This window comes from Oncorhynchus mykiss, chromosome 8 (genome assembly GCF_057628025.1).
Source record: "Oncorhynchus mykiss isolate SJ-2025 chromosome 8, ASM5762802v1, whole genome shotgun sequence".
In the NCBI taxonomy this organism is placed as follows: domain Eukaryota; kingdom Metazoa; phylum Chordata; class Actinopteri; order Salmoniformes; family Salmonidae; genus Oncorhynchus; species Oncorhynchus mykiss.
This window is the reverse complement of record NC_143029.1, coordinates 72,768,591-72,782,417: the sequence shown is the minus strand read 5'-3', so window position 1 is coordinate 72,782,417 and position 13,827 is coordinate 72,768,591. Positions and strand designations below refer to the sequence as shown.

At 42.4% G+C, this 13,827-nt stretch overlaps 1 protein-coding gene across 2 annotated transcripts in view; it reads right to left on the bottom strand.

Annotated features, from left to right (window-relative positions):
* Positions 1–274: 274 nt before the first annotated feature.
* Positions 275–13,827, bottom strand: part of LOC149982104 (uncharacterized) — a 15,274-nt gene continuing 1,721 nt past the window's right edge. The window contains exons 1-4 of one of the 2 annotated variants that reach the window (XM_090182483.1): positions 3,384–3,515; positions 2,887–3,162; positions 995–1,093; positions 275–744 (exon numbers count right to left, since the gene is read on the bottom strand). In XM_090182483.1, the coding sequence (XP_090038609.1) occupies positions 641–744; positions 995–1,093; positions 2,887–3,162; positions 3,384–3,429 (525 nt within the window). In that variant the 5' untranslated portion in view covers positions 3,430–3,515 and the 3' untranslated portion in view covers positions 275–640. Of the gene's footprint in view, positions 745–994; positions 1,094–2,886; positions 3,163–3,383; positions 3,516–13,827 lie in introns of those variants that run through there. The other variant, XM_090182484.1, reaches the window with a different exon arrangement.

The following is a 13,827-nucleotide window of genomic DNA, read 5'->3' as shown; positions in this document are numbered from 1 at the left end:
GGTCATAGACTAAGGCCTTTTCTACTGCAATTCACAATGTTCTACTCTAATTAATCGTGTATTATACCCGAAGAGTAAAAACCATAGGCATTTTGTTTATTTATTTTTTAACGACATCAGACAAGAAGTTCCCTCACGGAAAATAAAGTTTAAATAATTCAATTATCGTTTGGGGTAAGGATTCCACAAAGCAGATACAACATCACCAAGCACCTTATTGGTCGTCTGCCCACAGTGTTAGGTTATTCTGACAAACTGATGTGACAAAATAAAATTGAAAAAAATAGAGTTTATTGCAGGAGCAGTACAGGTTTGAAGAAATAATTATACCAAATAGTTTTTTATTTATTTATTTTTTTATTTTACCTTTATTTAACCAGGTAGGCAAGTTGAGAACAAGTTCTCATTTACAATTGCGACCTAGTTAATAATGTAGGCTAACAGGATTTATAACAGAAGTTATAATTGAACAAACACAATACACAGATCAAAACCAACTGTTCCATCAACATTTTAAACTAAGATCACTACGACTTGAAGTTGATTTACAGTGTTCCACAGCATGTGCTGTTAAAATTCAACAATAGCTGGAAGCAAAGCCACATGGCAGCATGTAATAAGCTTGAGAGCCATACTGTATTCAGTGGAGCCTGCAGGCTAGAACCAGAGCTATAGTGGTCACCATGATGATGAGAAATATAGCCTTCAACAGTAGGTACCACACCATCACAACATCTAGAACACCTGAGAGAGAGATAGAGGAAGAGCGAAAGAGAGAGAGAGAGAAAGAGATCATGTAGAAAAGAGAAAGAAAGAAAATAAAGAAATGTCGAAAGGAGAGACAGACAGGAAAGAGAGAGAAAGACAGAAATTAAAATCATTGAAAAGACGAGGACATTGTTCTCAATATCATTGATGCTGGGTGGTGAACTACAGATGCTTGGTGGTGAACTCTAGGGCTGCTAAACCATGTGGATGGGAAAGAACATCTCACCTTGTCTGGAAACCCGAACCCCATGCACCTTACACATATCCTGCTTTGGCTCTATTGTGGGCTCAAGGGTATTGACAGAGGGCCCAGAGGTAGGGAGGTCTGGGGGAGAAAAAAAACAGATCAAAACATTTTAAACTCAGCAACAAAAGAAACGTCCTCTCATGTAAATACTTGTATGAACATAACAAGATTCAACAAGTGAGACATAAACTGAACAAGTTCCACAGACGTGTGACTAACAGAAATGGAATAATGTGCCCCTGAACAAAGGGGGGTCAAAATCAGTAAGTAACAGTCAATATCTGGTACTTAATGCACTGCATTAAGTACTGCAGAGCATCTCCTCCTCATGGACTACAACAGATTTGCCAGTTCTGTGGGATGTTACCCCACTCTTCCACCAAGGCACCTGCAAGTTCCTGGACATTTATGGGGGAAAATGGCCCTAGTCCTCACCCTCCGATCCAACAGGTCCCAGACGTGCTCAATGGGATTAAGATCTGGGCTCTTGGCTGGCCATGGCAGAATACTGACATTCCTGTCTTGCAGGAAATCACGCACAGAACGAGCAGTACGGCTGGTGGCATTGTCATGCTGGAGGGTCATTTCAGGATAAGCCTGCAGGAAGGGTACCACATGAGAGAGGATGTCTTCCCTGTAATGCACAGCGTTGAGATTGCCTGCAGTGACAACATGCTCAGTCCGATGATGCTGTGACACACCGCCCGAGACTATGACGGATCCTCCACCTCCAAATCGATCCCGCTCCAGACTACAGGCCTCGGTGTAACGCTCATTCCTTTGACGAGAAACGTGAATCCGACCATCAGCCCAGGTGAGACAAAACCACAGCTTGTCAGTGAGGAGCACTTTTTGCCAGTCCTATCTGGTCCAGCGACGGTGGGTTTGTGCCCAAAGGCGACGTTGTTGCCGGTGATGTCTGGTAAGGACCTGCTTTACAACAAGCCTACAAGCTCTCAGCCTATTGTGGACAATCAGTCTGTGCACTGATAGAGGGATTGTGCGTTCCTGGTGTAACTCGGGCAGTTGTTGTTGCCATCCTGTACCTGTCCCGCAGGTGTGATGTTCGGATGTCCCGATCCTGTGCAGGTGTTGTTACTTGTGGTCTGCCACGGCGAGGACGATTGGCTGTCCGTCCTGTCTCCCTGTAGCGCTGTCTTAGGCGTCTCACAGTACAGACATTGCAATTTATTGCCCTGGCAACATCTGCAGTCCTCATGCCTCCTTTCAGCATGCCTAAGGCACGTTCACGCAGATGAGCAGGGACCCTGGGTATCTTTCTTTTGGTGTTTTTCAGAGTCAGTAGAAATGCCTCTTTAGTGTCCTAAGCTTTCATAACTGTGACCTTAATTGCCTACCGTCTGTAAGCTGTTCGTGTCTTAACGACCATTCCACAGGTGCATGTTCATTCATTGTTTATGGTTCATTGAACAAGCATGGGAAACAGTGTTTAAACCCTTTACAATGAAGATCTGTGGAGTTATTTGGATTTGTATGAATTATCTTTGAAAGACAGGGTCCTGAAAAAGTGACGTTTCTTTTTTTGCTGAGTTTATATAGATACATACAGATGTGTAACCAACGGGGGTGTAACCTGGGTAATCTGTGTGCTACAAGGCTGCATTAACACACTGAGCTGAAACCTAAGTATTAGATCAGGGTGATACATAAATATTCAGGTCTATGACAATTGTACACATCACACATGCCTAAATGTGGTATGTTTTTATTTGACTCTTATTATTGATATTGATTATTGTACTGCAGTGTTGAGGGAGATAGCACACAAGCATTTCACTGCCCCTTTTACACCTGCTGTAAACTGTGTACGTGACAAATAAAATTGGATTAGATTTTTGATTTGATCTTACCTCCCACTGTAATAACAGCTGTGGTGCCCAGGGCATCAGGTGGTTCTGTCCTACAGCTATAGTTTCCACTGTCCTTCTCCCCAGCTCCACTCACATGCATAGACAGAGTAATGTTGGGCAGGATGGCGCTAGCGTTAAGTAGGACCTGGCCATCCTTCCACCACTGCATCACATGGCTGGGCTGCAGGCAGACAAACTCACAGGCCAGGCTGAAGCTGTGGCCCGGCCGGATCATTTGGTCCACATGGGCTGAGTTGATGGAGGTGTAACAGTGACCTATAAATCCAGAAACATCCACTTTTTATAAGATAAAACACTTGTGTTAAGCGTGTTATAACCATTTATAAGCTTGTTATAACTACTTGTTAGGATATAAGCAAAGATGGTCCAAGCTCTATTTCCTATTTATCCATCCTATTCATCCATTTGAAATATGACAGAGAGAACAACATACTCCTTTCCACTAAAAGCCTATGCCTGGCTATGCCTAGACTTACCTCTTACTTGGACCAAGAGAAAAGCTATCCTTAAGATCAAGCACATAATGTCAATCAGTCCCGTTTGTGATATATGTCGGTCTGTCCTTTTCACAGCTTGATGTGTGGACTGAGTCCCTTCAGACAAAGAAAGGCAGTGTGGAAACTACCTATCGGGTGACCCAACAGTTACTCAGGAAACGCAGGTCTGAGTTCTGAGAAGCTCTCATGATAAACCAGCAGATGGTTTGATAACACTGACCAACAGATCACATCCTCTTGCAATTCATTCTATTGCAAACTTGCAAAGTTTAAAGTGGAAGTTTAAAGGAGTATATTTTCCTATACAGTAGAGTCTATGACAGTAGAGAGAGAGAGCTTCACATTCATTTGTTCTCTCTCTTTGATGTTTTCACCTTCGACTCCCCAGGTAAACATTTCCCCTGAATACATCTTTACCAGGTTATTTCTACTTGTTCATTTTCCAGAGAACGCATAGAGCCCCGTGTTGATTGTCCCTTTTATCCCATGGCTTTAATTTAACACATACGCCACTAGAAATGTGTTCAACATCAACTAAAGTAGTTAGCAAGTTAGTTTACTAGATAGCTACAGTAGTTGCCTTGGTCACCAAACAAACAGACTTGCTAATTTAGCTAAACAACCATGAGTCCTAGCTTGCTATTATGAAAATCGAATTCCCAATGACAACAATGCTTTAAATTAGAGCAGATCAAACATAGAACATGTAAGAATGAACTATAGCCATTGAATTATACCATGCTGATATACCGTGCATATGTAAGGGATAATCAACCAGGGACTATGCGTAGCCAACCAAACCATCAGTCCTAGCTTGCCATTATGAAAATTGAATTCAACAATGCCAATAACATTAATGTTTTCAATTCGACTTTTACTTTCAAAAGCTGCTCAAAACAAAGAACTTGCAAGAATGAACTAGCCATTAAATTCTACCATGCTGATATACACTATATATACAAAAGTATGTGGCCACCCCTTCAAATGAATGGATTTGACTATTTCAGCCACACCTGTTGCTGACAGGAGTTACTCTTAAGGATCGGACCCTTTTTTTTTTTTATCGCCAAAAATGACATGCCCAAATCTAACTGCCTGTAGCTCAGACCTGAAGCAAGGATATGCATATTCTTGATACCATTTGAAAAGGAAACACTGAAGTTTGTGGAAATGTGAAATTAATGTAGGAGAATATAACAAATTAGATCTGGTAGAAGATAATACAAATTTAAAAACAGATGTTTTTCTTTGTTCCATCATCTTTGAAATGCAAGAGAAAAGCCATAATGTACTGTTCCAGGTTAGGCGCAATTTAGATATTGGCCACTAGATGGCAGCGGATTATGTGTAAAGTTTTAGACTGATTCAATGAATCATTGCATTTCTGTTCAAAATGTTGTATCAAGACTGCCCAAATGTGCCTAATTGGTTTATTAATACATTTTCAAGTGCATAACTGTGCACTCTCCTCAAACAATAGCATGGTATTATTGCACTGTAATAGCTACTGTTAATTAGACAGTGCAGTTAAATTAACAAGAATTTAAGTTTTCTGCCAATATCAGATATGTCTATGTCCTGAGAAATTTTCTTGATACTTACAACCTCATGCTAATCACGTTAGCCTATGTTAGCTCAACCGTCCCGTGGGGGGGGGCGATCCCGTAGAGGTTACAATCAAGCACACAGATGTCTACATAGAAAAACATTTGCAGTAGAATGGCCTTAAGAGCTCACTGCCTCAGTCGGCGTTCCATCCCAAAGGTGTTCGATGGGGTTGAGGTCAGAGCTCTGTGCAGGCCAGTCAAGTGCTTTCACACCGATTTCGATTGTATGGACCTCACTTTGTGCACGGGGGCATTGTCATGCTGAAACAGGAAAGGGCCTTCCCCAAACTGTTGCCACAAATTTGGAAGCACAGAATCATCTAGAATGTCATTGTAAGAATGTATGCTGTGTCCCTTCACTGGAACTAAGGGGCCTAGCTCAAACCATGAAAAATAGCCCCAGACCATTATTCCTCCTCCACCAAATTTTACATTTGGCACTATACATTTAGGCAGGTAGCGTTCTCCTGGCATCCGCCAAACCCATATTTGTCCGTCGGACTGCCAGATGGTGAAGCGTAATTCATCACTCCAGAGAACACTTTCCACTGCTTCAGAGTCCAATGGCAGTGAGCCTTACACCACTCCAGCCAACGCATAGTATTGCGCATGGTGATCTTAGGCTTGTGTGCGGCTGCTCAGCCACGGAAACCCATTTCATGATGCTCCCGACAACAGTTATTGTGCTGACGTTGCTTCCAGATATAGTTTGGAACTTGGTAGTGAGTGTTGCAAAGAAGGACAGACGATTTTTACCCGCTTTGCACTTAATTTCTTACAGCACTCTGTGGTCCCGTAAGAAATTGTGTGGCTTACCTACCACTTCACAGCTGAGCTCTTGTTGTTCCTAGACTTTTCCACTTCACAATAACAGCACTGCCAGTTGATCAGGGAAACTCCAGTAAAGCAGAAATTTAACGAACTGACTTGTTGGAAAGGTAGCATCCTATGACGGTGCGATGTTGAAAGTCATTGGGCTCTTCAGTAAGGCCATTCTACTGCCTATGTTTGTCTATGGAGATGGAATGGCTGTGTGCTCGATTTTATACACCTGTCAGCAGCAGGTGTGGCTAAAATAGCCAAATCCACTCATTTGAAGGGGTGCCCACATACTTTTGAATATATACTGTATGTCAATCTGTCTTTTTCACAGCTTGATGTGTGTCTTTTTCACAGCTTGATGTGTGTCTTTTTCACAGCTTGACGAGTACCTTCAGACACAGAAAGGCAGTGTGGAAACTACATTTTATGACCTCACACTTACTCAGGAAACACAGGTCTGAGTAGCTCTCATTATAAATAAGCCGATGGTATGATAACACTGACCAACAGATCACATCCTCTTGAAATTTATACTATTGCAAACTTTAACGTTGATGTTTAAAGGAGTATAATAGCCTATATAATAGGGTCTATCATAGTAGAGAGAGAGCGAGAGATTCACATTCATTTGATCTCTGATGTTTTCACCTCTGAGTCCCCGGGTAAACATTCCCTTTGAATCCATCTTTACCAGGCTATTTCTACAGTAGGGCAAAACACACATCTATCTGTCTACATCTGCTAACCACCATGTGACGTGTTAACATCCTCTCAGCTGTGTTCCTTCGGCTTGGAGAAACTGCTGGTAGGCTAGTCAACCACTTCACAAACTAGCTGCATCCCAGGTGGCACAGACATCTGGCCTGATTCCTGCATGCCAGATCTAAAACTGGCAGCCGGATCCGGCCCGAGTCTGAAATGAATGACGGTACAGAATAGGCCCGAGTCATTTGGGCCCGATCTGGCAGCCAGAACTGAGCCAAAGCTGCCATTTTAGGCCCAGCAATGCCACAAATTCACTCGATTTTTATCTAAATAGATGAAATTGACTGTGTGGGTTTCATCCCTTAACAGGCACTATTTATGTACAGTAGCATGGATGTATCCAAATAAATGTCACTAGAAAACAGCTTAAACAAATGCAAATGCAGCTACTTTGATGTTATTCTGTCTGCAAAGTTGACACAACTGTGTTAGCCATAGTTGGCTACCTAGCAAGCAAGGGATAAGAACATTGCAAGCCTGCATAGCAATCAAGCAAATAGAATGAACAACAAGTCCTCTTCTCTAGCAACTTAACCGATAGAACTAACAACCTGGTTTAGTGGAAGGCTGAAATGGTATGAATTTACTTATCAAAAATAAAATCTCAATGAAAACATGTAATTTTTACGAGTAAATGTGTGCTTGTTTTCTATGGCAACAGCGGTTTAAGTGGGATAAACGCTTCCGCTCTGTACATTATCTGGAATTAATAAACTCGTCATTATCAAGTCGTCCACTATTTCTAGATAATGTACCAAGTGTCAGTGTTTATCCCTTACATGTTTGTGTGTATGTAAACTCAGAAATAAAAGAAACGTCACTTTTTCCAGGACCCTGTCTTTAAAAGATAATTCATACAAATCCAAATAACTCCACAGATCTTCATTGTAAAAGGTTTAAACACTGTTTCCCATGCTTGTTCAATGAACCATAAACAATTAATGAACATGCACCTGCGGAACGGTCGTTAAGACACTAACAGCTACAGATGGTAGGCAATTAAGGTCACAGTTATGAAAGCTTATGACACTAAAGAGGCATTTCTACTGACTCTGAAAAACACCAAAACAAAGATGCCCAGGGTCCCTGCTCATCTGCGTGAATGTGCCTTAGGTGTGCTGGAAGGAGGCATGAGGACTGCAGATGTGGCCAGGGCAATAAATTGCAATGTCCGTACTGTGAGATGCCTAAGACAGCGCTACAGGGAGACAGGACGGACAGCTGATCGTCCTCGCAGTGGCAGAGCACGTGTAACAACACCTGCACAGGATCGGTACATCCGAAACATCACACCTGCGGGACAGGTACAGGATGGCAGCAACAACTGCCCGAGATACACCAGGAACACACAATCCCTCCATCAGTGCTCAGACTGTCCACAATAGGCTGAGAGAGGCTGGACCGAGGGCTTGTAGGCCTGTTGTAAGGCAGGTCCTCACCAGACATCACCGGCAACAACATCGCATTTGGGCACAAACCCACCGTCGCTGGACCAGACAGGACCGGCAAAAAGTGTTGTCTCAACAGGGGTGATGGTAGAATTCGCGTTTATCGTTGAAGGAATGAGCGTTACACCAAGGCCTGTAGTCTGGAGTGGGATCGATTTGGAGGTGGAGTGTCCTTCATGGTCTGGGGCGGTGTGTCACAGTATCATCGGACTGAACTTGTTGTCATTGCAGGCAATCTCAATGCTGTGCGTTACAGAGAAGACATCCTCCTCCCTCATGTGGTACCCTTCCTGCAGGCTCATCCTGACATGACCTTCCAGCATGACAATGCCACCAGTCATACTGCTCGTTCTGTGTGTAATTTCCTGCAAGACATGAATGTCAGTGTTCTGCAATGGCCAGCGAAGAGCCCGGATCTCAATCCAATTGAGCACGTCTGGGACCTGTTGGATCGGAGAGTGAGGGCTAGGGCCATTCCCCCCAGAAATGTCCAGGAATTTGCAGGTGCCTTGGTGGAAGAGTGGGGTAACATCTCACAGCAAGAACTGGTAAATCTGGTGCAGTCCATGAGGAGGAGATGCACTGCAGTACTTCATGCAGCTGGTGGCCACACCAGATACTAGAGGTCGACCGATTCATCGGAATGGACGATTAATTAGGACCGATTTCAAGTTTTCAAAACAATCGGAAATCGGTAATGTTGGACGCCAATTTTATTTAATCTTTCTGAAACGAGGCAAGTCAGTTAAGAACACATTCTTACTTTCAATGACGGCCTAGGAACGGCAGAACGACAGATTTTTACCTTGTCAGCTCAGGGATTCAATCTTGCAACCTTACAGTTAACTAGTCCAACGCTCTAACCACCTGCCTGTTACGCGAATGCAGTAAGAAGCCAAGGTAAGTTGCTAGCTAGCATTAAACTTAATCAATCATAATCACTAGTTATAACTACACATGGTTGATGATATTACTAGTTTATCTAATGTGTCCTGCGTTGCATATAATCGATGCAGTGCGCATTCGCGAAAAAGGACTGTCGTTGCTCCAACGTATACCTACCCATAAACACCAATGCCTTTCTTAAAAGCAATACACAAAAGTATATATTTTTAAACCTGCATATTTAGCTAAAAGAAATCCAGGTTAGCAGGCAACCAGGTGAAATTGTGTCACTTCTCTTGCGTTCATTGCAAGCAGAGTCAGGCTATATGCAACAGTTTGGGCCGCCTGGCTCATTGCGAACTAATTTGCCAGAATTTTACGTATTTATGACATAACATTGAAGGTTGTGCAATGTAACAGGAATATTTAGACTGATGGATACCACCCGATAAAATAAGGAATGGTTCCGTATTTCACTGAAAGAATAAACATCTTGTTTTCAAGATGATATTTTCCGGATTCGACCATATTAATGACCTACGGCTCGCAATTCTGTGTGTTATTATGTTATAATTAAGTCTATGATTTGATGGAGCAGTCTGACTGAGCGATGGTAGGCAGCAGCAGGCTCGTAAGCATTCATTCAAACAGCACGTTTGTGCGTTTTGCCAGCAGCTCTTCATGGTGCTTCAAGCATTGCACTGTTTATGACTTCAAGCCTATCAACTCCCGAGATTAGGCTTGTGTAACCGATGTGAAATGGCTAGCTAATTAGAGGGGTGAGCGCTAATAACGTTTCAAACGTCACTCGCTCTGAGACTTGGAGTAGTTATTCCCCTTGCTCTACATCGGTAACGCTGCTTCGAGGGTGGCTGTTGTCGTTGTGTTCCTGGTTCGAGCCCAGGTAGGAGCGAGGAGAGGTACGGAAGCTATACTGTTACACTGGCAATACTAAAGTGCCTATAAGAACATCCAATAGTCAAAGGTATATGAAATACAAATGGTATAGAGAGAAATAGTCCTATAATTCCTATAATAACTACAACCTAAAACTTCTTACCTGGGAATATTGAAGACTCATGTTAAAAGGAACCACCAGCTTTCATTAGTTCTCATGTTCTGAGCAAGGAACTTAAACATTAGCTTTCTTACATGGCACATATTGCACTTTTACTTTCTTCTCCAACACTTTGTTTTTGCATTATTTAAACCAAATTGAACATGTTTCATTATTTATTTGAGGCTAAATTGATTTTATTGATGTATTATTAAGTTAAAATAAGTGTTCATTCAGTATTGTCAGTATTGTTGTAATTGTCATTATTACAAATACATTTTAAAAATCGGCTTTTTTTGTCCTCCAATAATCGGTATCGGCGTTGAAAAATCATAATCAGTCGACCTCTAATCCCTACGGTGATGCATGATGGTGGCAACATCATGCTGTGGGGATGTTTTTCAGCTGCAGGGACTGACTGTTACTTTTGATTTTGACCCCCCTTTGTTCAGGGATACATTATTCCACTTATTTTAGTCACATGTCTGTGGAACATGTTCAGTTTGTCTCACATGTTGAATCTTATGTTCATACAAATATTACCACATGTTAAATTGGCTGAAAATAAACACAGTTGACAGTGAGAGGACATTTATTTTTTTGCTGAGTTTATGTGTGTATGTAAATGTGTGTCTCTGGTTCTAGCTGCCCTTTCCTTGCTGTGTTCAGTCCTCTCCTTTCTGCCTCTGTCTCTGTCTGGTGCAAGCTGCAGCCACTTTATGACAAACTTCTCTGTCTCTCAATCTGTAATCTGTAGCCTTGGATGTAAAAGTGTTTCTCCTTTTGAATAAAACAAAAAAAAGTTCAAAATAAGTAGTCACTGAAATCCTAGGAATCACAATCCAGACCCCAGGTTTCCAATTTCAACACTGAGTCAAACAGATCAAGAGATATGTGCTTGTTGTAGCGCTCCCTTGTGGTCAATCTGAACATGCTTGCATATGTTGAGTCTTGTCAGGGTTTGTAACATGTGTACGTACTGGTGTATATACATTTATGTGCCAGCCCACGCCCACATTAAAGTTTACTGGTCAGTTGTTTTACATACTTGAAAATATTGCGTCGAAAGACGTTGGTCCATAGATGCCATACAGTACATTCGGAAAGTATTCAGACCCCTTGACTTTTTCCACATTTTGTTACGTTACAGCCTTATTATAAAATGTATTAAATAAATAAAATCCTCATCAATTTACAGACAATATCCCACAATGACAAAGAGAAAACAGGTTTTTAGACATTTTTGCAAATTGATTAAACATAAACACATACATACCTTATTTACATAAGTATTCATACCCTTTGCTATGGGACTCGAAATTGAGCTCAGGTGCATCCTGTTTCCATTGATCATCCTTGAAATGTTTCTACAACTTCATTGGAGTCAACCTGTTGTAAATGCAGTTGATTGGACATGATTTGGAAAGGCACACACACCTGTCAATATAAGGTCCTACAGTTGACAATGCACGTCAGAGAAAAAACCAAGCCATGAGATCGAAGGAATTGTCGTTAGAGCTCCGAGACAGGATTGTGTCGAGGCACAGATCTGGGGAAGGGTACCAAAACATTTCTGCAGCATTGAAGGTCCCCAAGAACACAGTGGCCTCAATCATTCTTAAATGGAAGAAGTTTGGAACCATGTAAGACTCTTCCTAGAGCTGGCCGCCCGGCCAAACTAGGCAATCGGGGAAGAAGGGCCTTGGTCAAGGAGGCGGCCAAGAAACCGATGGTCACTCTGACAGAGCTCCAAAGTTCCTCTGTGGAGAATGGAGAACCCTCCAGAAGGACAGCCATCTCTTCAGCACTCCACCAATCAGGACTTTATAGTAGAGTGGCAAGACGGAAGCCACTCCTCAGTAAAAGGCACATGACAGCCGCTTGGATTTTACCAAAAGGCACCTAAAGGACTCTCAGACCATGAAGAACAAGATTATCTGGTCTGATGAAACCAAGATTGAACTCTTTGGCCTGAATGCCAAGCATCACGTCTGGAGGAAACCTGGCACCATCCCTACGGTGAAGCATGGTGGTGGCAGAATCCTTCTGTGGGGAGGTTTTTCAGCGACAGACTGGGAGACTAGTCAGGACCAAGGGAAAGGTGAACAGAGCAAAGTACAGAGAGATCCTTGATGAAAACCTGCTCCAGAGCACTCAGGACCTCAGACAGGGCGAAGGTTCACTTCCCAACAGGACAATGACCCTAAGCACACAGCGAAGACAACGCAGAAGTGGCTTCAGCCAGAGCCCGGACTTGAACGATAGAACATCTTTGGAGAGACCTGAAAATAGCTGTGCAGAGATGCTCCCCATCCAACCTGACAGATTGAGACGATCTGCAGAGAAGAATGGGAGAAACTCTCCAAATACAGGTGCCAAGCTTGTAGCGTCATACCCAAGACTCGAGGCTGTAGTTGCTACCAAAGGTGCTTCAACCACGCTGATGGTTTTGTTACTGTGCTGACCACACCCCTCTGCTCTTGACTGTCCAATGTCTCTTTCAGCTGGTCAAGCACATCATATGGGATTTTCCTACATCCATGAACAACAGGAGGGACTTTTGGATCAATGTAGCTGTGGTGCAGGCCTGGAAACTCAGAGTCCTTTAATAAATCTTCTTTGGGATTGGTGTCCTATCCGCAGGACAGCTGAGCTAACGTAGGCTAATGCGATTAGCATGAGTTTGTGAGTAACAAGAACATTTCCCAGGACATAGACATATCTGATATTGGCAGAAAGCTTAAATTCTTGTTAATCTAACTGCACTGTCCAATTTACAGTAGTAATTACAGTGAAATAATAGCATGTTATTGTTTGAGAAGAGTGCCCAATTTTGAACATTAAAAGTTATTCATAAACTAATTAGGCACATTTGGGCAGTCTTGATACATGTTTTGTTTTTTTACAGAAATGCAACGGTTCATTGGATCAGTCTAAAACTTTGCACATACACTGCTGCCATCTAGCGGCCAAATTCTAAATTGCACCAGGGCTGGAATAATACATTATGGCCTTTTTCTTGCATTTCAAAGATGGTACAAAAAAAATACAAAAGAACAGCTGTTTTTTTCTTTGTATTATCTTTTACCAGATCTACTGTGTTATATTCTCCTACATTCCTTTCACATTTCCAAAAATGTCAGTGTTTCCTTTCAAATGGTACCAATAATAATCATATCCTTGCTTCAGGGCCTGAGCTACAGGCAGTTAGGTTTGGGTATGTTATTTTAGGTGAACATTTTTTTAAAAAGGGGGGCAGATCCTTAAGAGGCTTGAGTAGCTCTTATTGGAGCATGGCAGAGCATGGCATGCAACTGTTGACATTTTTCTGATGAGGTCAAGCTGCACACAGGCCTCTCTGCCTAGTAGTGGTATCAGATGCATCTGTAACATAGAACTGTAGATGGGCTTGTTTGTGCCGCGTGGCAACTTGCAATATCATGATGCCCGTTGGTTTAATGCGGGTGCCTCCATAGGCTATGAGAACAGTCTCAGTCTCTTTCACGTTGAATTGCTTGGGCAATTTGTCAGCTATTGCTTGTGGGAGCACATAAGCTTCAGCTACTGTGTCTAACTTAAAAGTTGACTGTCGGTCCCCCTATACGCAAGTTTGTGTGCCAGCCAGCATCTTTTTTGAGCGCTTGTATCACTGCACCTATGAACAACATGTCCACTTCCTTGACCTCCGTTTCAAAAGGAGCAACATCTGTCCTTGACCTCCACACAGCTGCAAAGTGATTTATCTTGCCACATTTTTTACATTCAACATTGAATACAGGACACCTCTTTGGTTTGTGTGTTTTTCCACAAGTCTTTGTCTGCTGCTCGCTGGTTGAGCA